At 43.5% G+C, this 27470-nt stretch overlaps 1 protein-coding gene across 4 annotated transcripts in view; it reads left to right on the top strand.

The window, feature by feature from the left end:
* The window catches only part of CSNK1G3 (casein kinase 1 gamma 3), a 138913-nt gene that overhangs the window by 105482 nt on the left and 5961 nt on the right, over positions 1 to 27470 (top strand). For 3 of the 4 annotated variants that reach the window (XM_024193382.1, XM_029911704.1, XM_029911703.1), the window contains exons 12-13: positions 15279 to 15385; positions 15804 to 15827. In XM_024193382.1, coding sequence (XP_024049150.1) covers positions 15279 to 15385; positions 15804 to 15827 — 131 coding nt within the window. The remainder of the gene's footprint in view (positions 1 to 15278; positions 15386 to 15803; positions 15828 to 27470) is intronic. The other variant, XM_029911705.1, reaches the window with a different exon arrangement.

The following is a 27470-nucleotide window of genomic DNA, read 5'->3' as shown; positions in this document are numbered from 1 at the left end:
CACCCACCACCAGAGCAGTTTTTAATTGATCTTAACATTTTGGTCCATTTAAAGCTACAGGGCAAATTCAGTATTTACCTTTAAAAGAAGAAAATATTTTTTAGAAAATGGTGACAGTGTGCCCTATAGGTACAGAACAATAGCAAATTTTTATTTAATTCTTTAATAGTGGAAAGCAGAAATTGCGAGAGTACAGACCTTTTAGGTCACCTGGCAGCAAAGTTAAATTCCTGCAAAAAGCATAGTTTCACTTTTAAACTAAAGTATTAAATCGTCCCATTGCTTTTAAACTTAGATGTTGTATACGACAGTAGTTCTCAGCCAGAGGTCCGGGGCCCCGTAGGGAGCCTCAAGCAGTTTTCAGCGGCGCCTCCAAGCAGGCCATCATTAGACTTGCTGGGGCCTAGGGCAGAAAGCCGAAGCCCCACCACATGGGGCTGAAGCCCAGATCCCCGAGCCCCGCCACCCGGGGCTGAAGGTGAAGCCTGAACAATGTAGTTACATGGGGCCCTGTGGCATGGGGTCTCAGGCAATCTCCCTACTAGCTACCCCCTAACGCTGGCCCTGGCTTTTATATGCAGAAAACCAGTTATTGCGGCGCAGCTGGGCTGTGGAGTTTTTATCGCACATTGTGGCGGGCCTCAAAAAGAAAAAGGTTGAGAACCTCTGGTATAGGAGATATCTGCACACCTATTGAATTATGGATTGTTTTTGTAACATAGTGGGAAAGGATTAGTGATGTTTGTTAGTAGCAGATACTGTGAAATAATGTAAGATGCTAATTATTTTTCTTACGGTAGAGTTTGATATTGTGAATAAGTGTTGTCATGTATATCTTTCAGTTATAACTGAATTTTTTTAATCAAAATTTGCCAATAAATCGGGGCATTGGCTAGTCTAGTACCGTAGCCTAGATTCCTTTGAACTATTAGCTATAGTACTTTTAAGGCCTGTCTACAGTGAAAAAAAATTGAGGAGTGAACCAAAGGTTTGGAGTTAAAATGCATTAAACCCTTGTATGGATGCTCTCATTCAGAAGAGAATCGGCTATGCTTTGCTTCAATTTAATCCCCCACAGGAATAAGAGTATCCATGCAGTTGTTTAATGCATTTTAACTTCACATCTTTAGTTGACTTGTCCTAACTTGCCTGAGTGTCTTGTGTGACAAAGCCATCAGGTTGTATATGATATGACAGAAGCTATAAAGGGTTCAATGAAATTGTACGGTATTTCTTTAAATTGGATTTATTGCTCTGTAAGGTGCTATAGGAGCAGTGGTGGGAAAAGACTTACCTTATATGCACTTTGTACTCTGCCAAATCACCTTGTGCATACTAGAGGACCACCTCTAAACTAGTTCACTCTTCATGACTCATTTTTATTCTTAGTACCTCTGAGACGGCAAACAAAGGTGCTAATCGTGGTGCTGTATTTTTTGTGTACAAAATATATTTACAGAAGAGTTCTGTAAGAATTAGGACTTAAAGTGAATGTTGGATAAACTAATACAAGTCTGTCTGTACATAGCTGTGAATTCAGATATATGCTTTTGACTTCTTTCTTGCTGCTGAAATATATTTACGTTTGCTTTAGCCATAGGATTGTTGATATTCAGTGGTCGACTGCTCTTGTTACCACTTTATTGGAGATTGAATTAAGTTCGTGGTAATCTGATAGACATTTTATTGAAATGGTGGGAAATGCTTTATACCATTATACTGAAATAACCTAGTGTCAAATATGATTTCTGTTTTGCCTGCAGTACTTGATAGTCCAGTAAACTATAACTTTGTTACTGTTTCAGCATCTGAAAATTCTAATTTTGCTTTAACACTCTCTTTTAAATTTACTACTTCTAAGTCCTCAAAAAAAGAACGAACGAAAGATGTTGAAATTTGAAGGAAGCTCACCTTTATTTTTTAAAACAGTTAAATACTGAAAAACGTTAGGTTGTTCTTCAAATGCTTGCTCATGTCGATTCCATTCTAGATATGCGCGCACCCATTTGCATAGTTGTCGGAGACTTTTGCTGTGGCACCCTCTGGAGTGCTGCGCTCATGTTCCTTCTTACCTCCCACAAGTGTTCAGCGGTTTCCTTTCTTCACTTCGTGTATTAGAACTGTAAATAGTTTTGTTTACTGTAGTTAATTAGTAATTAGTTAGTAATTTAGGGTCCTGGCGGGGACTTTGCCCCAGGTAGGGCATGCCCCAGTCTCCCTGCGCTGACTGTAATAGGCCTATGCCTGTTAGTGACCCCCATGGCAGCTGTCTGAAGTGCTAGGGGCAATCTCATGTAAAAGAAAAGTGTTGCATCTGTAAGAACTTTCATCGTAGGACACAGAAAGAGCGTGACAACGATTTGAGAGCCCTCCTTTTGGAGGCTGCTCTCCACCCAGCCTTGGAGCCATCTCAGCTGGACGCGAATCCCAGCACTTCGGTCTCAGTGCATACTGCACCCCCTGCACCAGGCTCTACTCAGCACTGTTACCCTTCAGCAGTGCCCAAAAAGAATTCGAAGAAGTGGGACGCAGCACCGAGCAAGAAGGACCAAGGAGCATCAGGAAAGGACCCTATTCAGGCTTCCCGCCCACCCCAGAGCCACATGGGGATACATCCCCTAGGGGACCTCCTATCCACCACTAACTCCAGGGAGTAGTAGGGGACCCAAACTTACGGCGGAGTCTGCGTCTTCCCAGTGCTCAGAGAGTAAAAGACTCTCCAGCGCAGCCAGCACCACGTGCTGCGATGGACCCAGCAAAGGCTCCCTACGAGGGCAAGCCAGCTGTGAAAGCTTCCCAGATGGTGAGTGAATGCCGCCAGTCTCTGGAGCCGAGGCAGAGCTCTTTGTCACCGCGCCCAGGTCGCCTCAGGTAGCTGGCACCGCTCTCCCAGTCTCTGCCCTCTTGTCGAGACTCACCCACAGGGAGGCGCTGGTCACTGTAGGTTGGCACTGGTCTTCCTCCCGCTAACCCTTTCTACAACATCAATCACTGTAACCTAGATCCTAGGAACGTTCCCTAACACGGTGCCTTTCCCCCTGCTCCCAGCACCGATCCGCCTATTCAAGGCGCCGTTCACCCATGGTGACAGTTAGCTGCCAGACTCAGGCGTTGATGGTCCTGCCATGGTCACAGGAGGCAGGATTCCTCCAGCATGGAGGGGGAGTTCAGCTCCTCGCCAAAACAACAGCATGGTGACTGGGCTCCTGAGGCTGCATCCATCTCCGTGATGCCATCCTGGCAGCAGGCCAGGGGCCAGCGGTTATGCCGATGCCCCCATCACACCAATTTCAGTTGCCGCTTCAGACAATCATCAGACACCCCCGTCTCGGTGCACAAAGTGCAAACGGACGCCGTGGTGGGTGGAAGGGCAGGTGCCCACCTTGAGACCCTCCTCCCCCCGGGGGATGATGCCCCAGGCCCTCTCCTGATCCAGATGAGGCTCTGGCGGGGCCCTCTTGCGCTAGCTCACCAGACAATTTTAAGGAGCACCAAGCCCTGCTCCAAAGGATGGCCATAACTTAAGCCTAGAGGTGGAAGAGATGGTGGAACAATCAGACACTTCGTTTAACGTGCTTGTGATGGGTTGGGCCCCCGATCCAGTGTGCCACCTGTGGTGCTGGGGTCCCACTGAGCTTGCCCATTCCACCAGTCTGGGTTCCCTCATCCTGTCCTGCTGCATGTACACGTACAGTTAGGGACGCACCCAGCTGTAGAATCACACAGTTTGCAATCGTAACTGTTGTTCTTCGAGATGTGTTGCTCATGTCCTTTCCATTACCCGCTCTCCTACCCCTCCGTTGGAGTTGCTGGCAAGAAGGAACTGAGAGGGCATAGCGCCGGTGGCGCCTGATATACGAACGCATGAGCTCAGCATCCAGAGGGCGCCACAACCAACCCTACGGATACTGTTAAGGCAAAAGTCTCTGACAACTGTGCACGTGGCCATGCACACACCTAGAATGGAATGAACATGAGCAACACATCTCGAAGAACAACAGTTACGAAAGGTAGGTAATCGTAATTTTTCTCCTCCAGAATGTCTAATGATAGAGAATTTTTAATTGTTATTTCAATTTTTTTTTAACAAGAGCATGCAGCCAGCAAGAATTCTATAAACTACAGCTTTTTTGCTGCATCCCTAACATAATCTGAAATAGAAATTTTCTGCAGAGTGAATGGTGACAGCTAAATTTTAGCAGGAAAGTAAATTGAGTCAGCGTTGATACTTGAAATCAGCTATGTGTTGAATCATCAGTTTAAATGTAGGTTGCTATATTTTGTCTGCAGAAAATCTTCATTTTAGTTCACATAAGAGTGCCAAGCGCAGTAAAAAACTTCTCTGTTCCTTTGAGATTCCTGATTGATTACTGTGTGTTACATCCCACTGCTATCACATTAATGTTAAGTAACACTGAACATTCATTGATCCTAAGTGGTGTGCTTCAATAAAGTTTTTATATAGGTGTATATATAACATGAGTGCATATGTGTACACTCCAAATACTATTGTAAAGTCACCTTTTTATATGTAATTTCAATGTAGGAAACAGGGAGTTTGAAAACAAAAATGTTAGATGTTACTAAAGGGTTTGGGCAAGTCGACCCATTAATTATGATTATAGTTTTGTATTTTTTAAAGAACACAAAAACCTTTTGGACATGTCAGCTAGGGAAATTAATATATTTTTGTTGTTTAGTCTTACTTTATAGCTTCACTTCACATTAAAGGCAGCTAGTAATTTGATCTATGAAGGAAAAATCCTTCGCTTCTCTGAAATAATCCAGTCATTCCTCCACTAGTATATGTGAAAAAGGCTGAATCCGTGACAGTCTGTTTTCTTAGTTTTTATAACTTCATTACTGGAAAGCAACCTACCGTACATTGTTTCAGTTCATTAGTTAACCTCCTGCGTCCTTGCTTCATAAAAGTTTGTGTCAGTTCCCGAAAATGTCAGCTGAATAGCTGATTGATTGTTTCCTTTTCTTCTTGGATTACTAACACTTTATGCACTTGTAAAGATCTTATTAAGCTGTTCATGATTTTTTTGTTCATCATTCACTATTGTGTCCAGTTAGCCAAAAGACCTGCTTCTTACTGCTGGAATTTCATTACATGCAAGAACATAAGAATGGCCATACTGCGTCATACCAATGGTCCATCTAATCCAGTATCCTGTCTCCCGACAGTGGCTAGTGCCTGATGCTTTAAAGGGAATGAACAGAATAGGCAATAATCAAGTGATCCATCCCCTGTTGTCCCAGCATCTGGCAGTTAGAGGCCTACAGACACCCAGCACATGGGGTTGCATCCCTCACCATTTTGACTAATAGCAATTGATGAACCTGTCCTTCATGAATTTATTTAATTCTTTTTTTTAATCCAGTTGTAGTTTTGGCCTTCACATCATCTCCTGGCAATGAGTTTCACAGGTTGACTGTGCTTGTGTGAAGTACTTTTTTTTGTTTGTTATTACTTTCATTGTGTGGCCCCCTGGTTCTTGTGTTATGTGAAGGGGGTAAATAACACTTCACTTTCTCCACACCATGATTTTGTAGACCTATATAATATCCCCCCCTTAGTCATCTTTTTTTCCCAAACTGAATAGTCCCCGTCTTTTAAACTCTCCTCATATGGAAGCTGTTCCATATACCTATTTTGTTGCCCTTCTCTGTACCTTTTCCATTTCTAATATCTTTTCTGAGATGGGGTGACCAGAACTGTGTGCAGTATTCCAGGTGTGGTCATACCCTGAATTTATATAGTGGCATTAGGATATTTTCTGTCTTATTATCTATCCCTTTCCCAATGGTTCCTAACATTGTTAGCTTTTTTTGACTGCTGTTGTTTTGAGAGAACTAGCCACAAAGGCTCCAAGGTCTCTTTTTCTGAGTGGTAACAGTTAATTTAGACCCCATCATTTTGTACGTATAGCTGGGATTATGTTTTCCAATGTGCATTATTTTGCATTTATCAACATTGAATTTCATCTGCCATTTTGTTGTCTAATACAGTACTCTGTAACTCTTCACAGTCTGCTTTGGACTTAACTATCTTGAGTAATTTTGTATCATCTGCAAACTTTGCCACTTCACTGTTTACCCCTTTTTCCAGATCATTTGTGAACATGTTGAACAGCACTGGTCCCAGTACAGATCTATTTATCTCTCCATTCTGAAAACTGACCATTTATTCCTACCCTTTGTTTCCTGTCTTTTAACCAGTTCTCAATCCATGAAAGGATCTTCCCTCTTATCCCATGAGAACTTAATTTACGTAAGAGCCTTTGGTGAGGGACCTTGTCAAGGCTTTCTGGAAATCTAAGTACACTATGTCCACTGGACCCCCTTGTCCACATGTTTGTTGACTCCTTCAAAGAACTCTAATAGATTAGTAAGACATGATTTCCCTTTGCAGAAACCATGTTGACTTTTGCCCAACAATTTATGTTCTTCTAGGTGTCTGACAATTTTATTCTTTATTATTGTTTTAACAAATTTGCCCAGTACTGATGTTAGACCAGTGGTTCTCAAACTTTTGTGCTGGTGACACCTTTCATATAGCAAACCTCTGAGTGTGACCCCCCCAATAAATTAAAAACACTTTTTAATATATTTAACACCATTATAAATGCTGGAGGCAAAGCGGGGTTTGGGGTGGAGGCTGACAGCTTGCGACCCCCCATGTAATAACCTCGTGACCCCCTGAGGGATCCTGACCCCCAGTTTGAGAACCCCTGCGTTAGACTTACTAGTCTGGAATTGCCGGGATCACCTCTAAAGCCCTTTTTAAGTATTGGCGTTACATTAGCTATCTTCCAATCATTGGGTACAGAAGCTGATTTAAAGGACAGGTTATAAACCATAGTTAATAGTGCCGCAGTTTCACATTTGAGTTCTTTCAGAACTCTTGGGTGAATGCCATCTGGTCCCGGTGACTTGTTACTGTTAAGTTTATGAATTAATTCCAAAACCTCCTCTAATGACACTTCAATCTGTGACAATTCCTCAGATTTGTCACCTACAAAGGACGGCTCAGGTTTGGGAATCTCCCTAACATCCTCAGCCGTGAAGACTGAAGCAAAGAATTCATGTAGTTTCTCCGCAATGACTTTATCGTCTTTAAGTGCTCCTTTTGTATCTCGATCGTACAGGGGCCCCACTGGTTGTTTAGCAGGCTTCCTGCTTCTGATGTACTTTACAAAATAATTATTATCTTTTGAGTTTTTGGCTAGCTGTTTTTCAAACTCCTTTTTGACTCTTCTTATTACATTTTTACACTTAATTTGGCAGTGTTTATGCTCCTTTCTATTTACCTCACTAGGATTTGACTTCCACTTTTTAAAAGATGCCTTTTTATCTCTCACTGCTTCTTTTACGTGGTTAAGCCAAGCCACAGTGGCTCTTTTTTAGTTCTTTTACTGTGTTCGTTTTTTTAATTTGTGGTATATATTTAAGTTGGGCCTCTATTGTGGTGTCTTTGAAAAGTGTCCATGCAGCTTGCAGGGATTTCACTCTAGTCACTGTACCTTTTAATTTCTGTTTAACTAACCTCCTCATTTTCGCATAGTTCCCCTTTCTGAAATTAAATGCCACAGTGTTGGGCTGCTGAGGTGTTCTTCCCACCACAGGAATGTTAAATGTTGTTATATTATGTTCACTATTTCCAGGCGGTCCTGTTATTTTCACCTCTTGGACCAGATCCTGAACTTCACTCAGGACTAAATCGAGAATTGCCTCTCCCCTTGTGGGTTTCTGTTCCAGCTGCTCCAAGAAGCAGTCATTTAAAGTATCGAGAAATTTTGTCTCTGCATTTCGTCCTGAGGTGACGTGTACCCAGTTAATATGGGGATAATAGAAATCCCCCACTATTATTGAGCTCTTTATTTTGATAGCCTCTCTAATCTCCCTTAGCATTTCACCTGTCCTGGTCAGGTGGTCGATAATAGATCCCTACTGTTATATTCCTATTAGAGCATGGAATTACTACCCATAGAGATTCTGTGGAACATGTGGATTCATTTAAGATTTTTACTTCATTTGATTCTACATTATCTTTCACAAATAGTGCCATTGCTTCCCCCCCCACACACACACACACAACCTGTTCTGTCCTTCCGCTATATTTTGTACCCCGGAATTATTGTGTCCCATTGATTGTCCTCACTCCACCAGGTTTCTGTGATACCAATTATATCAATATCCTCCTTTAGCACAAGGCACTCTAGTTCACTCATCTTATTATTTAGACTTCTAGCATTTGTGTACAAGTACTTTAAAAACTTGTCACTGTTTATTTGTCTGCCCTTTTCTGATGTCAGATTCTTTTTTATGTGAATGTTTCTCGTCTGATCTGGCCCATACTTTATCCTCTTCCATTCTCTCCTCCTGACTAAAACCTAGAGAATCTCTATCAATAGTCTCTCTTCTAAGAGAAGTCTCTGTCTGATCCACGTGCTCCTCTGCAACAATCTGCTTTCCCCCATCTTTTAGTTTAAAAACTGCTCTGCAGCCTTTTTAATGTTAAGTGCCAGCAGTCTGGATCCACTTTGGTTTAGGTGGAGCCCATCCTTCCTGTATAGGCTCCCCCATCCCAAAAGTTTCCCCAGTTCCTAATAAATCTAAACCCCTTCTCCCTACACCATCGTCTCATCCATGCATTGAGACTCTGAAGCTCTGCTTGCCTACCTGGCCCTGCGCGTGGAACTGGAAGCATTTCTGAGAATGCCACCATAAAGGTCCTGGATTTCAGTCTCTTTCCTAGCAGCCTAAATTTGGCCTCCAGGACATCTCTCCTACCCTTCCCTATGTGATTGGTACCTACATATACCATGACCACCGGCTCCTCCACAGCGCTACACATAAGTCTATCTAGATGCCTCGAGAGATCCGCAACCTTCGCACCAGGGAGGCAGGTCGGTCACCATACGGTTCTCCCGGTCATCACGAACCCAGCTATCTATGTTTCTAATGATCAAATCTCCCATTACTAACACCTGCCTTTTCCTAATGACTGGAGTTCCCTCCCCCGGAGAGGTAACCTCAGTGCGAGAGGATACCCCAACATCATCTGGAAGGAGAGTCCCAACTATGGGAAGGTTTCCCTCTGCTCCACATTGCAGATGGAATCTTAGGAGAATTTTTCTGCCAAACTCTAACAGTCCTGTACTGAGTCTGTGCAAACTTTAGTTTTCAGAGGCTTGTTAAACTGAATGTGGGTGGATTTTCACAAAGACAACAAGTGGCTCCCTTGCCAAATTTCAAATTCCTGCTACTAAGTATGGAGGTGCTAGAGTGTCTCAATTATATGGTTGTAAGTTTTTTGTTTGTTTTTTTTACATTGCGAAAATAACCTCATTCTTGTAAATGGCTGAACCACTTTTGCTTAAACTTAAAAAAAAAAAAAAAAAAAAGCCTTATATTCCCAAGCATGGGAATTTTTGTCCCAAATGGTTAAAAATTTGACAAAGTTGTAAGCAACTAGTTATAATGAAAAATGTTAGACAACTTCAAGTATTACTACTGTCTCTTCCTATCATATACCTGAAGTTTTATACAGTGGCTAATTTCAGAGTTCTCAGGTTTTTGAGTTAGTGTTCCAAGCTCAAGAAGCTTTGACTGAGGCTCAGAGGCTGCTTGTAGGAGAGTGGTCTGTTAGGCAACTAAGTAGGAGTGGAGCAAACCATAACAAGGTGATGAGGAACAGCAGCCCAGATTCTAGACTGATAGCTTTCTTTGGAGAAAGTCATTTGACTAAGTGAGACCAAAATCTCCCTTTTTCAAAATTGTACCCCACTTCTGAGACAGCTGCATTCTTGGCCAACACAGTATACAGTTAAAGCTAACAAATTACAACATTTCCATATAAGATATTGATGAGTGAATGAGGAAAAACTGAATGAAAAAGTACAGGAATTGCCCTACTGAGGAAAAGTCGTAATATTCTTCTTCACCCTCTAGTCATCTACATGGGATGTTTGTTGTCAGGAGCCCATATGCCATGGCAATAGGTACTGTGGAAATAGTACTCCGGGGGGGATTCTGCACTACTGCGTGTGTGCATAATTGAGTCACGCATAATTTTAATGTTTTGCACCGAAAAAAGCTGCCAAATTGTTGCTGCAGTTCCACCTTTTGCCCACCAGAGAGTGCTGTGCCGATAGAACACAGCAGCAGCTCCCAACCATCTAGGGAAGAGAAAGAGCCTGCCTTCTTCACAGCGCCTGTCAGGCCAGCTCAGGAGACAGGCTATGCGGAGACAGACAGCGTGGGGTGCTGGGGGGGTGGTGTCAGACAGGGGCTCATAAGGGCTAATGGAGGAGGACAGACTGGGGCAGGGGCTGAATGGGAGTGGAGTCACAGGGCCCTGGGGGGTGGGGGCGGAGGCCACATGGTGATGGGGGAGAAGGTGCAGAGCTACATAGGGACAGAGGGTGGCTGAGGGAGGCACAGAGACACATGGAGAGGAATTACAGGGAAACATCGGGACGGGGTGGATGAGTGGTGGCACAGACACATGGGGACAGGGGAGTGGCTGGGTGGGGACACAGAGATACATGGGGGTGGCAGAGGGGGTCACATAGGGACATAGTCACATAGGGACTTCAAGTACACAGAGTCACATAGGGACAGGGGGAAGGCGTGCAGGGCCACATGGGGACGGGGGCAGATGTGCCTGACTGAATGGGAGAGGCTAGGGGTCAGCTAGGGTCTTCATGGGGGAAGCTCCCTAATAATTACTTCCCGCCCCCCCCAAAAACCTGTTCCATACTTTTCCCACCCATAGCCAACAACCCTCCAAGTTCACATCCAGGCTCCTTCCCAGCAATTTACTTCCCTCTCCATCAGCTTCTCCATTACCCCGGAATCCCCCAACCCTTTGCACTGCTTCTGAGGGGTGCGGGAAATATGGTTCTGTATTGTAGCTTAAATGAATTGTTACTCAGAGTTCTGTATTAATATGCCTAGTAAGGAATCTATTTGTCAAAAAACATTTCCTGAATCTTTTTTGTTGTCTGTATTGTTACAGACATACTTGCTGACAGGTATTTTGAAATAAATGACCAAAAATAATTATATGGTGTTACTTTGACAAATAAAATATGCAGAATTTTGCAAAATGTTAAAATATTGCGTGCAGATTTTTAAAATTTTTGTTGCAGAATTTTTATTTTTTTTGGCGTAGAATTCCCCCAGGAGTAAAATTGTTAAGTAATTAATTCTTCAGATTTGTTCATGTTCTTGCTTTGATTGCTGTCTTTCCATATCTGTAGTCTGTAGGGAAAGGTGCAAGAGCGATGTGGGTGCTCATGCAGTAGAGTTCAGACTAAATCTGGCTGGCCTTAGGAACATTTGGTAAAATTCTTACACTGCATTGTTATCTTATCCAACAAGTCTACATCAGTTTCTGAAATCACATAATTTCCCCAAAGTTGGTTGATGACATGCAAGCCATATGTGTTTCTATTACATGTTGTCAAAGAGTGGCATGAGCTAATCCCCATACATAACCCTATCATCTTCCCCAGGTGATCAAATCACAAGTCAGCTGAATCCCACTCCAGGAAAATACTAGGAAGGAAGGCTAAAGATGTGAGTGCATAGTCTACTGAAGAGTTGGATGTACAACTGGAAGCAAACTGAGTACTACTTGCCAGCCACCCAGACAACTGCTTTCAAGTACTTGGCAGTGACAACTGATATGTTGGTTCCAGAGTAGAAGGGATAGATATGTTAGTAGGAGCTCCATCAGCATTAAGGGTTCTTCAGAATGAGTTGTCAACCTTGGTTGTCACGCCTACCTTTCATTCTTTATGGCCATATGGGAAGGAGGTTCTGCAATTCTTTTTTCTTGTAGCATGAAGTCAGAGTGTAGAAAATATCAAAAACCATTGGTCTAGAGGATGACAAGCAATCAGTACCGAGTAAAGAGGGAATCTCATGCTCAATGAAGAAAAACAAAACTTTGACACATGAGTTCTGGGTTCACCTGAATATCCTTTTGCTCTGTTTTTGAGAACCAGAAGGGAAACTCTAACTTGCCCCATTCCAGACATAAATGGCTAATCAGTAGGATGCCTGCCAACACACACCCTTCAATGCAGGCTACCTGTTGAGGCCCTTCATTCACTGCAGCCCACTTGCTCATCTGGTAAGCCAAGAGGAAAAGATCTCCTTAGAATAATAATCATTCAGCAATGGAGCAAGCTTAGCGCATGGGCCTGTAGGATTCCCAAGTGATGAGGAACCTTTTGTCTCACGTGGAGCGATGATTCCTAGCTAAATCCTTCCTATTTCTAAAGCTGATAGAGCTACAGAGTTGGGGTCTAAGGTTTTCTGCAAGAGAAAAGGGAAAGGCCACAGAGTGAAAGTTGGAATGTGAGAGTGCCTGCTCACCCATAGCCAGAATGTACTGCCCATTTATGTATTTGAAGAACTGGCCATACATTATTCAGTTCCGCTGATTACCTGAAATGTAGAAATGTGCTGCTCCCATATGCCCTTCTTATATTAGTGATGGTTCCCCAGGCTCCTTATCCCCATGTCTCCTTGCCTAGCTAGTACAAGTCCCCCCACCATTTCATCATCCACTCAGTCTTCCCCTACAAGCTTTGTCACCCACCCTGTTTACCCACAGCTGGCTCTTAGTCTCCTTAGTAGTGGTCCTCAACCAATTTTAGTCCCCCCATCCCAGCTACTCATTTGATTTGTCTTCCTGTCTCGCAGTCTGTCTACTGGAGGTAATTATATGGCCCTCCTCAATATTGTCTGTGAAATGTATTTACCCTCACAACACCCTTGTGAGGTAGGGAAGTATTATTATCTCCATTTTACCCAGTCCCGGTTTCTCTCCCTTCCAGCCAGACTCCAGACCCAGCCTATACCCTCCATCTTGCCCCCAGGCTCCATGTCCCAATCTGTTCCACCCTCTTCCCATATCAGGCTCTTGGTCTTTCTGCATTCAAGTCAGGTGACTTCCTTTGCAGTGCTTCCTGGGTGCAGCAGAGCGAACATTGAGTATACAGGAGAGAGTTTCCCTATTCTCACTTGCCAGGCCTGGCCTCACCCTAGCCTGCAGCACCTGGGAGCAGCCATTGCAAGGAAAGTCCTTCTCATCCCCTGCAGCCCTGGACCAGAGCATGCTCAGAGCAGATGGAATCTTTTCATAATTTAGCTATATTGTAGCAAGGCTCTGCTGAGCACATGCATCTGAGATTTTTTCAGGGGCTTGTAGCTTGTCCAAAATTGAATGGATTTTTATGAGGATGCAAAATATACATCTCATCCACAAAGATCGTCGCCTGGGGAAATTTCAGATCCCTGTTCCAAAACATGGGCGTGCTAGAGTTTCTCAAAGAAAAGGTCTTCATTTTTTTTTTTTAACATTGGCAAAACCAATGTATTTTTTCCCCTAATCTCATTCTTGGAAATGGTTGACCCATTTTAGCTGAAACATTTTTAAAAAATCAGCCTTAAGCAGACACCTTGCATAGAAAATTTCAACCCAGATGGTTAAAGATTGGCAAAGTTATAAGCAATTAAAAACAGGGTTTTATAGTAGGAAGTGTGGGGCCACCTTAGCAAGTAGTGCTACCAGCTCTGCCGATAATTCCACAGTAGCTACAGTAATACAACTTGAGAGTAATCCAGTAAATGGCACAATAGGGGTGATTTTCCACCTGGCTTGTCTCCCTATATAACCCTTAATCACAAGAGGTTAAGAATCTTCTGAAGTATAAGCTCTTGGGCCATCTTCCTATTCCCGAACCATAATATTGACTTGGCTGGTGATCCCTATCTGTCCCATGTAGTTTCATCCTACCTGCTGTTCTGGGCACTGACTGCATGCTAAGTTTCACCTCTGTGTCCTACAGGCTCCTCCACCATATTATCCCAACTGGAATTGTATCATCATGCAGATACAGCTTTTCTGCCCTCGGCTAGTAGACCTGCCCTTTGCCTTACAGGGTGGGGTCCCCTGATCTGATGTGCACTCTGTCTTCATCTACCCTCAGTCATCCAACTGCCTGGCAAACTGTCCAAAATAAAATCAGGGAGAAGGCTCTGGAATGGCCTCATTTGCCCTGTTGGTCGCTAGGGAAGTGATAATAGTTGTAGATGATAGTTGGCTAAAAACCAAGCCAGGGGTCCTGAAAGCCAGGATGGTCTGGGAAGTTGGGAAGGAGTTTGGGAGAAGATGGGTGTAGAAGGTAAGAGCATACCTATTTAATGGATGGCAGTTAATGCTCCAGGGGAACTTAGAGCAAACACTTTGGGCCTTGCAGCCAACAGTCTTTCCACCCCTGGTGAGTGCTTTTTGCAGAATGACCCATCTGGGACAAGGAGGGGGGGGGGGGGGGGGTAAGCAACTCAGAGAGACCCTGTAGACGGCAGAGCTAGGGTAGGACTGCACTGAGTCTCTTGGTATCAGGCAATATCATACATCAGGCAGAAAACAGGCTTGACTCCTGCAAAGTGCCTGCTCTTGGGTCAACCAGGAACCATTAGAGAGGCCTGCAAGCTTTGTAACAACAGTGACCACTAATCAGGAGGGGACAGCCACAGTATTGCCAGTGCAATCTTGCCTTCTCTGACCTGGAGTCCTGGAGATCAGCTGGCCAATAGTGAAGGTGACATTCCAGGAAGCTTCTGAAGTCATATGAAGATTGGCAGATGCCCTGGCTGCCTCCTCTACAGCTCCTAAATATACTGCTAGGTAGTGGGAAATCAACAGAGCCTTGGCTCCCTATGTTCTCACCTGCTGCTCTTGCCAAACGGCCAGAACAGTTTCTTCCTTAATATCGTCATGTTCTTGCTTTGTCTTAGTGATTGTATCAAAGAAAGCTGAGATCTGGGGCTATCAGTCCTAAATACTGTGGTGCTGCACTTAGGCTATGTCTACACTACAGACTTTACCACTCTCCCGCTGACATAGTGCTATCCACAATAGTGTTTTTGTCGGTGAAACTTATGTTGGTCAAGGGTTTGTTTTTACCACACCCCGACCAACAAAAGTTTTGCTGACAAAAGTGCTAGTGTAGACAAAGCCTCGGTCTGCCATTTTTAAGGAGTCAGTCTTGTAGATTGCTTTTCTTGTAGCAGCAGGAGAGTGAGTGCATGGGGCAAAGTTAGTAAATAGTATTAGAAGAATGATGGTCATGATAGCATCTAAAATGGTAATATATTAATAATGCTAATCTGGATTTTTCAGTATGTTATGCATTTTCAGAATCCTACATGTGCACTTGCATGACTTAAAATACTTTTGGTAATTGCAGGTTGTAAGCTCAACAAATGGAGAATTGAACACAGATGACCCAACTGCAGGCCGTTCGAACGCTCCTATCACAGCCCCTACAGAAGTAGAAGTAATGGATGAAACAAAGTATGTATTGTTCTTATCTATTAAAGTTTAAAAGCCAGTGTTTTGATCCCCAGTACTGAGCTAATCAGCATTTCATTTACCTAGTTACTTATTAAAAGAACCTTGCACACTTGTACTAGGAAGTGGCAAAATACTTCAATATTTTTGAGCTTTAATTATGGGGGCTTCAAATGATTAAATATTAGAATATCGGTTATCCTTAAGGTTGACTCCATTAGTTAAAGTGAAAATAACACAAATTGTTCGCTTTACAGTAGTGAAATCCATACTTGATTTTGACATGCTAGCTAACAGCTTGGTAAGAAATTTTACTGTCTTTTTAAATCACTATACTGAATACATCTCTCGTGAGAATTGTAGAACTTTTGCATGGTGTATGGTGTTCTGATTCTTTTTTCCTTTATTTTTTTGTGCATAGCTGCCAGAAAGTGTTGAACATGTGGTGAGTTCCAAAGTGTAGGCAGGCAGAAATAGCTCCATTGGCTTTGTTCTCATTGCGTGGCTTAAAACTTTATGAAAAAAAAAAAGGCCTTAAAATGGCAATTACAATTGGAAAACCTATGCAAAAGGATTTGAAGTACATAGTACCATTAGACAGCCTGTCTTGGAGGCAGGAAGAAATACCAGCATGTTAAGGAGCTGTTTTGCCTGCTTCAACTCTTGTTTGTTTCAAGTGGTGTAGTCTGTGTGTATTTTCTCTAATACTTTTAAGAGGACAGTACAATATCAATGTTTTTTTATATATTATTTGCTATGCTGTTTTAGTGGAAAAACATTGATGTTTTCAGATGTTTTCATATTCGGGTAACAATTTAATATCTAGAAAATAGCTAATTTATCTGAACTGGCACTAAATACTAGAAGATGTTTGAACTTTGCATATTTTTTTTAAACATAGTACTTACTAAATTATTAGTAATTGACAACTTGCTAACTAATTACAAAAACTTAACTGCAGGGTACATAAATCACAGTGAAAGGGAAAAGTATTTGTTGATGTACAGTAACTCCTTACTTAACATTGTAGTTATGTTCCTGAAAAATGAAACTTTAAGTGAAACAATGTTAAACTAATCCAATTTTCCCATAAGATTTAATGTAAATGCGGGGGGTTAGGTTCCAAGGAAATGTTTTTGGGGCAGACAAAAGGCATTATATACTGTACAGTACTGTGCTGTACTTTGGTTGGGAAGTGCCCTGGGCTTACCCCACACAGGCACAGCCCGCCCCAGGCAAGGACGCTAGGAAGCACCTTTACAGCAGCAGCGGCAGCTTCCCCGGAGAAGAACAGACTCGGACTTTGCCGGGAATGCTCCAGGCCCGCCTCTTCCTGTCCCCGCTCCACTCCAGGCCCACCACTTCCCACCCCCACTCCACCTCCTCTCTGGAGCACGCCACATCCCTCCCACCCCCCCCCCAAAGTCCTAAGACTTTCTGGGAGGGAGGAGCGGAGATGCAGCGCTTCCCCGTGCCTGCCTCTCCCTCCCAGAAAGTCCTAAACACCGCCAAACAGCTGTTTGGTGGTGGGGGAAGTGCTGGGAGGGAGGGGGAGGAGGCGGAGAAGCGGAACGTGTGCAAAGCTCCCTTGTAAAGTCGCTGCTCTTCCACAGAATCTTACAAGCAGGCAGCCAAATGACGTTATAAGGGAGCATTGCACAACTTTAAACGAGCATGTTCCTAATTTGGCAGGGACGTAACATTGAAACAACGTTAAGCGGGACGACATTAAATGAGGAGTTACTGTATAGTATGTGGGAATTAAATACACCCATTTGAATAGTGCAATTTGTAATAAAGAATAAAACAGATTTTCCTTGATTATTAGAAAATAAATATGGGGTTTTAATTGACATTTTTATATTGCTTTGGAGAACATGATTTCACAACGGTGTGTCCAGCTGGTCATCAGATGGAGACACTCATGCATGAAGGTGTTGGTACATTATTACTAGTGACAATGGAAGTATTACAGTAGTGCCCAGGGGTCAGACATAGTTGCACTGGGGCCCCATTGAGTTAGGATCTCTTAGAAGGAGATACAGTAGTCCCTTCCCCAAAGAGTTTATACTCACATGTGTTTCTTCTTTGATGTTAGGACTACCCAAAACATTCATTCAAATAGTGTTATCAAGATGGGAGATATTAGGGGGAAGTAGGCCACTTGTAAAGCTTTACAATAAATCTCAACTGAAAACATTTCATGGATTATACTTGCAGTGGAAAAATCTCTTTTGAAAGTCCATCAGTATATGCTGATGGTATCTGCTGAAATAACTCACTGTACAAATAAATCTGCCTTAGAATATTATTCTTAATGGTCTGTAGTAGTATTTAATCACTGCTATGACCTTGTTTCACCAAAGCACTTTTAAAGACCATAGCTAACTTCAGATTATTTCTGATGTTACAAATTTTCAGGGCGGCTACTTAACGTTCATTATGTAATTTACAAAACACTACTTGCCTCAATAGTCTACATACTAGATGATTTGTAGATTTGGCTTGACTTATACTAAAGCCGTTGCCAGGTGCTCATGTCTGGAAAAATGATGAAGAATAAGGCCAAAATTTTCAAATGTAGAAGCTTAGAGTTAGACAATTAAATCCATATTCAGGCACCTAAAAAAATGAAGTCCAGGCAGTTTTAAGAGATGCTCAGAAACTGCTGCTTCCTTTGATTTATATAGCATTTATCTTCAGCATCTCTGAAAAAAATCACTTATTTAGGTGCCTATCTTTGAATTTTTTGGCCTCATTTTTTTTTGCTGTTGCATCTCATATGCTAAACAAGTGAATCTTAACCTGTCTCTTTACATCTGACTCCTATTAATCTTTTTGGCCTGGTCCACACTACCCCCCCACTTCGGACTAAGGTACGCAAATTCAGCTACGTTAATAACGTAGCTGAATTCGAAGTACCTTAGTCCGAACTTACCACTGGTCCAGACGCTGCAGGCAGGCTCCCCCGTCGATGCCGCGTACTCCTCTCGCTGAGCTGGAGTACCGGCGTCGACGGCGAGCACTTCTGTGATCGATCCCAGAACACCGATTGCCTGCCGTCGGACGTGGAGGTAAGTGTAGACGTACACTTTGATGCATGGGAATCTCACTTTCCCAGAGAGGACAAGTATCCTTCTGCTTCACCATCCTTTTAGAACTGGTTTTATGTTTTCTTAGTAATTAAAGGCAAAAAAAGCTGCTTCAAGCAATAATATATTAGGTGTATGCATTAGGGATCCTTTCAGGTATTAAGTGCTTTATAACTATATATTGCAAGAATCTTAATCAACTACAAAAATAAAATAAAACTTAGTTCATAGGGTGTTGTGACGATTACTTAATGTTCAAACAGCAATGTAAAATGTAAGTAGAACTATATTTTTCATATCTGGACTAAGGACAGACATTATAGGTAACTTTTTAAAGGAAATTTGGTATTTTGTCAAGAAACTAATTACTTTTTGTTCCTTTGCCTAGTCTTTTCTCCCTCTGAAAATATGAACAAAGTTAAAGCTTTCCAGAAATTTTCATTTGTAATATTTTCCCATATTCCAGGAGCATGAATTTAGTATTTGCCCAAAATATCATTAGTCTCTCAGTTTACTGCCAAGACAGAATTTATTTTCGGTTTCAGGGATTTTTTTAGATTGCAGAAAAATTGCTCTCACAGCTAGCTGCCAGTGATTTATGGACACAAGAATAGTTTAGCCAGATGTAGATAAACCACTTCTGTTTCAGGGTTAACCTTGTGAATCTGGTAGCTTGTTTTCCTGTAAGCATCCGATTGCTAGCAAAGGGACACTTTATAATTGCCAGCCCAACAGTATTTTTACTGTGCTTTCTGTGTGTGTATGTAATATATATGTGTGTGTGTGCGCACACAAAATATACATATATTAAAAATATACAAAATATACACTTTGATATCACAAAACTAATGTGATTGTGTTGGTCATATATTTAAAATCAGCGCAGTATTTACACTCACCCTAATTTTGAAAAATGAAATACTCTAATTTTAAATTAAATTTTTTCTATTATGTATGTGGCTATTTAATTATTTTATAGTGCATTAAGTTTGCATGATGTTTTATAGCTTTAAGACCAGGTTCCTGTCCTAAAGAATACACAATCAAATTTTAAGAGCTAGTCAGGGATTTTGTCAGTGTTTTTTCTGTGGAAAATAGTTTCCACAAAATCAAAATTTTCTGCAGGGAAAATAAAATTTTGGCAAAAGTGACAATAAAAATATTTTGTTTTGGCTCAGGTTGTCTTGAATGAAATACTTCGATTTGTGGAACCAAATCAAAACATTTCATTTTAGCTCAGTTCAACACTGAATTGCATCTGCCTAAGCTGTTGCAGTGCTTTATAGGAGTTTGTTTCAGATGCTGCATGTCTCCTCTGTCCATTGTGGGTTGGGCTCCTCAACTAGGTTACATATCCCATGATGCAGCACAGTCTGTCCTCCGGTTGAACCACCATGACACCATCAGAGAAGATGTATTCTGGCCAGGGAGTCTGGTTTATAGGGAAGATTGGCGACATGAGGACCCCAAACTACAACTCGTGTGAACCACTGCAGCAGCTCAGGCAAATACAGTTCAAAGTCAAACTAAGCACAAACTGAGTGTTTTGATTCTCGAATGGCAGTGTTCCATGTTGGTCAAAATGTTCCAACATTTTGAAATCAGATTTTTTTGCAACATCTTATTCTGTGAAAATTTCAATATTTTAACTTTTGTTCTGATTCAGGTCAAATTAAAATGTTGAAATATAAACTTCTTGGAGTGATTGCTCATTTCCATTCCATTGTGGTGTGTGTGCTTGCCACATGCACCGGCGCCGGAAGTTTTTCCCTCAGTGGTATCCATAGAGGACCAGCTCTGGCTCCCTCTGGAGTGGCGTGTGTATGTGCTGGTATAAGGGACACCGCCAGCTCCCCCTCCCTCAGTTACTTCTTACCGCCAGTGACGGTGCTGGAACGTCTCCTTGCCTCGGCATTCTTTCCTTCTCAACTGTGCCTAGTTGTGAATCTCTTATATATACACCTCTACCCCGATATAACGCGACCTGATATAACACGAATTCGGATATAACGCGGTAAAGCAGCGTTCTGGGGGGGCGGAGCTGCGCGCTCCGGTGGATCAAAGCAAGTTCGATATAACGCGGTTTCACCTATAACGCAGTAAGATTTTTTGGCTCCCGAGGACAGCGTTATATCGGGGGAGATGTGTAGTTCTTATAAAGTTTGTATAGTTTATTATTTCCCTTAGTGCATAAGTTAGAAATAGTTAGTCCCCTATGGGACTTAGCCTAGGGACAGGGCATGCCCCGATCCATGGGCTTCAAGCCTTGTGACCGCTGCAGAAAACCTATGGCAGTCAGTGATCCCTATCGCTGTCCTAGGTGTTTGGGGGAGACCCACGTGAGTGACGAGTGTCGCATTTGTAAAAGTTTCAAGCTGCGAACCAGAAAGGAGCAGGACATTCTAATTAGAGCGCTCCCTTAGGGAGTCGGCCGTCACACCAGCCTTAGAGCTGGCTAGATGGGACTCCGCTCCAAACACTGCAGCATTGGTACAGAGTGCACCGCTGGCACCAGCCTCTGACCGGCACCAATCCCAATCCCTGGTACCAGCTAAAAAGCAAAGAAAAGCCAGGAGAGGGCATTCTTCTGTGTCCCATAAAAGGAAGGAGAGGGCTGGAGGAAAGCAAAGACCAGCATGGGGCAGCTCCTCCCCTCCAGACGGTGGCCAGACTCGTTGATCTGTCAAGCCCCCTTTGAGACCTGCCTGCCACCCTGGGAAGCGGCAGAGGTACTTGGCACCTGGTGGTGCCGTCCACGCCAGAGGCCTTTCAGCACCCCTGCTTTTTTCCAGCCGCTTGTCTTCCTTCCTCTCTGCCTGGGCCTCTATAACATCGGATTAGTGGGTCCTCAGCACAGCAGCAGGGGGGATCCCCTCTAGTTTATTTCTATTGCCCCCTCCCGCCCTCTCTCCCCATCCCTCTTCAGGGACCCTTCTCATGAGCATCTGCTCACTCACTAGATGCAGGGCCTTCTGCGGGTGGGAGCCGTGGACGAAGTCCCTCTGCACTTGAGGGAGAAAGGATTTTAATCCTGCTACGTTTTTATCCTAAAGGCTAAGCGGGGGGAGTCTATGCCTCATCCTCAACCTGCGGAGCCTCAACAAGTATCTCAAGAAGTTGAAGATCCACATGGTCTCCCTGGCCTCCTCCATTCCTTCCCTGGATCCGGGAGACTGGTACTCTGCCCTCGACATGAAAGACACTTACTTTCACATATCTATATTTCACGGACACAGACGATTCCTAAGTTTCATAGTTGGGACCTCCCACTACCAATTTGTAGTGCTCCTTTTTGGCCTAGCAATGGCGACAAGGGTGTTTACGAAGTGCATGTCAGTGGTGGTGGCCTACGTCAGATGTCAGGGTATCCAGATCTACCTGTACGTCGATAACCGGCTCATCAAGGGGTGCTCCAGGGTCCAGGTCCAGTGCAGCATCGAGACGTTGCCAGCCACTTCTCAAGCTCTAGGCCTGTTGATAAATGAACAAAAATCAACCTTGGTCCCAGTCCAAAGGATATAGTTTATCGGAGCAGTACTCGACTTTACCCAAGACAGACCATTCCTGCAGAGGCCAGGTTCAAGGTAATGTCAGATCTGATTACCAGCGTCACTGCCCATCCACTCACCACTGCCTGGGTCAGTCTCAGACTATGGGGGCACATGGCAGCATGCACGTACGTTGTCCGGCATGCGAGACTCAGCCTGCGTCCCCTCCATATGTGGCTGGCGTCGGTCTACTCACCGGCCAGGTGTCACCTGGACAAGCTACTCATGATCCCGCCATGGGTACTTACCTCCCTGCAGCGGTGCTCCGACACAATTCTGGTGTTGGAAGGTGTGCCGTTCCCGAGTCCGCGACCCACAGTCTGATTTCAGATGGTCCGATCTTGGTTGGGAAGTGGATCTCAGTACACTGTGGACTCAGGGGTTATGGTCACGAGAGGAGCTTGCATTACATATAAATGTCAGGGAGCTCAGACCCATCAGTCTGGCTTACGGAGTGTTCCTTCCCCAACTGTCCGGTCAGGTGATGACAGACAACACAGCCTCCATGTTCTATGTCAACAGGCAGGGGGAGCTCATTTGTCGGCTCTGTGCCAGGAGGCTCTCCGTCTGTGGGACTTCTGCATTCAGCATACAATCTACCTGTAAGCCTCGCACCTCCCCGGCATCTGGAACACGCTGGCAGATTGTCTCAGCAGGTCCTTCTTCTCTCACCATGAGTGGTCCCTTCACTCTTCCAGAAGTGGGGAGCTCCCTGAGTGGACCAGTTCGCCACCAGACAGAACAGAAAGTGTCATCAGTTCTGCTCTCTGCAAGGCCTCAGCAAAGGCTCACTTTCTGATGCCTTTCTCCCGTCATGGTCAGGAGATGTACGCTTTCCCACCGGTTCCACTCATCAGCAAAGTCCTCTTAAAAATCAAGAGGGACAAAGCACAGGTCATTATGATTGCCCCATCATGACCTCACCAGCATTGGTTCGGCATGTTCATGAACCCAGCTGTAGCAGCCCCATGGACACTTCCCAGACCCATGGCCTACTCTCACAGGATCATGGTCCGCTCCTACACCCGAACCGAACCTCTCTCCCCTCACAGCTTGGATGCTGTGTGGCTGAATCCGGAGGAACAAATCTGTTCTAGTCAGGTACAGCAGGTTCTCTTGGAGAGCAGAGCAACTTATCTGGCAAAGCGTTTTATCCTGCTGGGTGTCAGAGCAGAGTATCTCACCAACCCAATTGTCTCTGCAGTCCATTCTGGATTACCTGCTTCACTTAAAGCACTAGGGCCTTGCCTTCTCTTTGATCAAGGTTCACTTGGTGGCCATATCAGCCTTCCACCCTCGCATCCAGGATAGATCAGTTTTCTTGCATGAGATGACTTCCTGAAAGGCCGTGAAAGACTCTTTCCACCAGTCCGAGACCTGGTCCCCCAATGGGACCTCAGCCTAGTCCTCTCCAGGCTCACAGGACCGCCCTTTGAGCCTATGGCTTCTTGTTCCCTTTCCCACCTGTCACGGAAGGTTGCATTCCTTGTAGCTATTACCTCAGCGAGACGAGTCTCCGAGATTAGAGCCCTTACTTCAGAGCGCTCGTACGCGGTGTTCTATACGGACAAAGTTCAGCTGCAGCCCCATCCGACCTTCCTGCCAAAGGTGGTGTCGCACTTCCATGTCAATCAGGATATTTTCCTCCCGGTGTTCTATCCAAAGCCTCATATGACCAACGAGGAGAGGCATCTGCATACTCTAGATGTCAGGCGTGCACTGGCTTTCTACTTGGAGCGCACCAAGCTCTTCCAGAGATAGACTCAGCTCTTTATTTCGGTAGCTGACAGGATGAAGGGCCTTCCTGTGTCCTCTCAGAGGATTTCTACCTGGATCATCACTTGCATCTGTACTTGCTACGAGATCATAGGGGCTGTGCCTCCACTGATAGTGAAGGCTTATTCGACAAGGACACAGGTGTTTTCGGCTGCTTTCCTAGCACATGTCCCTATCCAGGACATCTTCAGGACCGTGTCATGGTCTTCGGTGTACACGTACACGACACATTACGCCATCACCGAGCAAGCCAGAGATGACACCGGTTTTGGTAGAGCTGTGTTGCAATAGACACGTCCATGAACTTGTACCCGCCTCCATATGTACTGCTTGGAAGTCACCTACAATGGAATGGTCATGAGCAATCACTTGAAGAAAAAAAGGTTACTAACATTTTGTAACTGTTGTTCTACGAGATGTGTTGCTCATGTCCATTCCATGACCCACCCTCCTTCCCCTCTGTCAGAGTTCCAGCAAGAAGGAATGGGGGAGCCAGCAGCGCCCCTTATAGCGGTGCATACACACGCCACTCCAGAGGACGCCAGAGCCGGTCCCCTACAGATACCACTGAGAGGAAAACTTCCGGCACCAGTGCATGTGGCGAGCACACACACCTACAATGTAATAGACATGAGCAACACATTTTGAAGAACAACAGTTACAAAAGATTAGTAACCGTTTTTTCCCCTGGAATGGAACTTCCGGTTGTTGATCAGTTCCACTAATTTTTGGAAATTGTAAGCCCTCCAAGACAGGGTCTTTGTATGTGCAGAGCCTAGCACAGTGAAGTGCCAGTCCTGATGGGGTCAGTGGGAATGATTGTAATATGAATATTAAATAACAGATAAAATGCATACAAATATCAAACATGAATGAAATTGGAGTGATGTTAAAAAACGGAGACCAGGGAAAATCATTTGTTATGATGGCTTCATTAAAATATAATCAAATCCTGGATAAGAATAGGAGTGGTATGTGGGGAAGTACCTAAGTGGAGGCTAGTGTGGTAGCGTCAGAGCCAAAGGAGAAAGCTTAATATTTCAGCATCTTAGAGGCAAATTGAAGGAGAGTGAAGCTGCTTGGTACACTGGAGGTAGGAGGTTGTCCAAGGTATAGGGAGCAGCATGAGCGAGAACATGATTTGGAGGGAGGCGATAAAAGCAACAAGAAAGAATGTAGAATTAACTGAGTGAAGGTTATGTGAGAGGCAAGAGCAAAATAACAAAAAACTTTAAAGGTGGAGATAGGCATGAGAGAGAAGTGGAAGGAGACTGAGCAATGAGAGACTTGAGAAGCGCAGTGACATTATCGTAGCAATAAAGTAGATAAATTTCTTGACTATAAACACTTCGGATACACTAGACTAAAGTGAGGTGGAACTCTGAGGTCAGAGAAGATGAAGTAGTGGCAGTAAACAAAGGGGGAAAGAATAAAGGCTTGTCTATGCAGGGAATAGTTAATCCTGTTTAATTAGGAATAGTTAACTCCATCTGTGGACACCCTCTTATTCCAAAATGGATTACGCTAATTTGGAATTAAGCACTCTTATTCTGGAATAAGAACGTCCGCACACAGAGTTAATCAGTAATAGTTAATCCTCTTTAGATTCACAACCTAAACTGTTGCTTTCCCTTAGGGCACCTCTTCACTACCCGCTGGATCAGCAGGTAGCAATCGATCTATTGGGGATCGACTTATCGCGTCTAGTGAAGACGTGATAAAATCGATCCCTGATCGCTCTGCCGTCGACTCCGGAAATCCACCGCGGCAAGAGGTGGAAGCGGAGTCGACGGCGGCGCGGCAGCGGTCGACTCGCCGCCGTCCTCACAGCCAGGTAAGTTGACCTAAAATACGCAACTTCAGCTACACTATTCACGTAGCTGAAGTTGCGTATCTTAGGTTGACATCCCCCCCCCCCCCCCCCGTAGTGTAGACCTAGCCTTAGATAGGATAATCACTGTTTATGCAACAGATGAAAGTTATTACACCCACAAGCAAAAAGTTTAGAAAACATGATCAACTTTTGTCATATAGAAAACATTTTTAAATGCATAAAATATTTGTTAGAACATGAGAACATGTCTTGCAGATTGTGGATTCCTTCCTTCCTATTAAGTATAATAGTAACTTTTAACATCCTTAGATATTTGTGTGCATACTTAAAGTTGTGGTAGCTGTGTGTTTCAAACACTTAAATGCACAGAGAATTTGTGCACTATTAAAATTGTTTTATAGCAATTCAATAGTATGTTTGATAGTGAGGCCCTCTAGTGACAGCATATTTAAACACTGCAGGATTTTTGTTACAAATTGTATTCTTCAAGGAGTTATAAACTGTCTGTATAAATTTAGAGACAAAAGGTGGGTGAGTTAATATCTTTTATTAGACTAACTTCTGTTGATGAAAGAGACAAGCTTTCGAGCTTACACAGAGCTCTTCAGGTCTGGGAGAGGTACTTGGAATGTCACAGCTAAATTTAAGGGTGGAAGAGATGAGTTAACACATTTTGCAAGAATCCATTCAAGGTAAAGTGTGTGCATAACAGCTCTACAGTCGTAGGACAAAGAAGGGTTAGTGGGTTATAGATTTTGTAGTGAGCCATAAATCCAGTGTCTTTATTCAATCCATGATTTTTGGTGTCTAGCAGAGTTATCTTTTGCTGTGTTTGTGCAAGTTTCCATTGAGGGTGAAGACAGAGGACTTGAAAAGTGTTCAACTACGGGTGATATGAATTTTTTTTTGTCATTTATTATTTTCTGTGTTAGTTCTTTTGAGAGTGTAGTGACTGTCTGTTTTCAATCCATGTAGTTGTTGAGGTATTTGGTGCACTGGATGAAGTACACCACATGTTGTGATAGGCTTGTGTGTAGGACCCATGGATCTTGAAAGGTGTGTTGTGGTATTGACCATCATATCAGTGAAGATATGTCTGCAGGTTTTGCTTTGCATCTGGTGTTATGGGAGAGGCTGGTGTTGCTTTGAGTTGGTGTACTGGTCTGTGAGGAACTTGCTTCTGCTGAGGAGCTGGAGGATGCAGGGAGCCTTGAAGGCCAGAAGAGAGATTTCTGGAAAGATTTCTTTCAGGATTTGGTCCCCATAAAATATGGGTTGTAACTATTTAGTGATAACCTGTATACTTTCCAGTATGGAGTGATAGGTGACAACTAGGGGTGTACAGTCAGTGGGTTTTTTCCTGTATTGAAGTAGGTTCTCTTGTGGTATATAGGTTGCCCGTTCTAACGTGATCTACTTCTTGGTGGAGTGTCATTGAGTGAAGGTGGGTTTAGGTCTGTTAAGGTGTATATTAAGGTATAAATTTAACTCTATGTTAAATCTTGCCATAAGAGCTTTTATGTTGGGAGATTTTAAAATAGATGTCTACATTTTCTTACATAAATTTAGATATATTTAAATGACATTTGTTAAAATTAGAGGCTTGGAGAGTTCCAACACTTTAGATGTTCATGTATATTAGTAGTATCGGAGCTTCCAAGGCAGTTTAATGATTTGGAATGTATATTTATGTTCCTCCAACAAAAAACATTATTAATACATATTAAGATTCAAGGATTTATTTCCCCTTACCAATAGCTTTTTGACTTCAGCATTATATAGTGAAATCCTCTTAATTGGGATACCCTGTTAGATCACATTTATCACAATTAAGATCA

Source organism: Terrapene carolina, unplaced genomic scaffold, assembly GCF_002925995.2.
Source record: "Terrapene carolina triunguis isolate 2854851 unplaced genomic scaffold, T_m_triunguis-2.0 Scaffold113, whole genome shotgun sequence".
Classification (NCBI taxonomy): Eukaryota; Metazoa; Chordata; order Testudines; family Emydidae; genus Terrapene; species Terrapene triunguis.
This window is presented reverse-complemented; position numbering and strand designations above follow the sequence as displayed.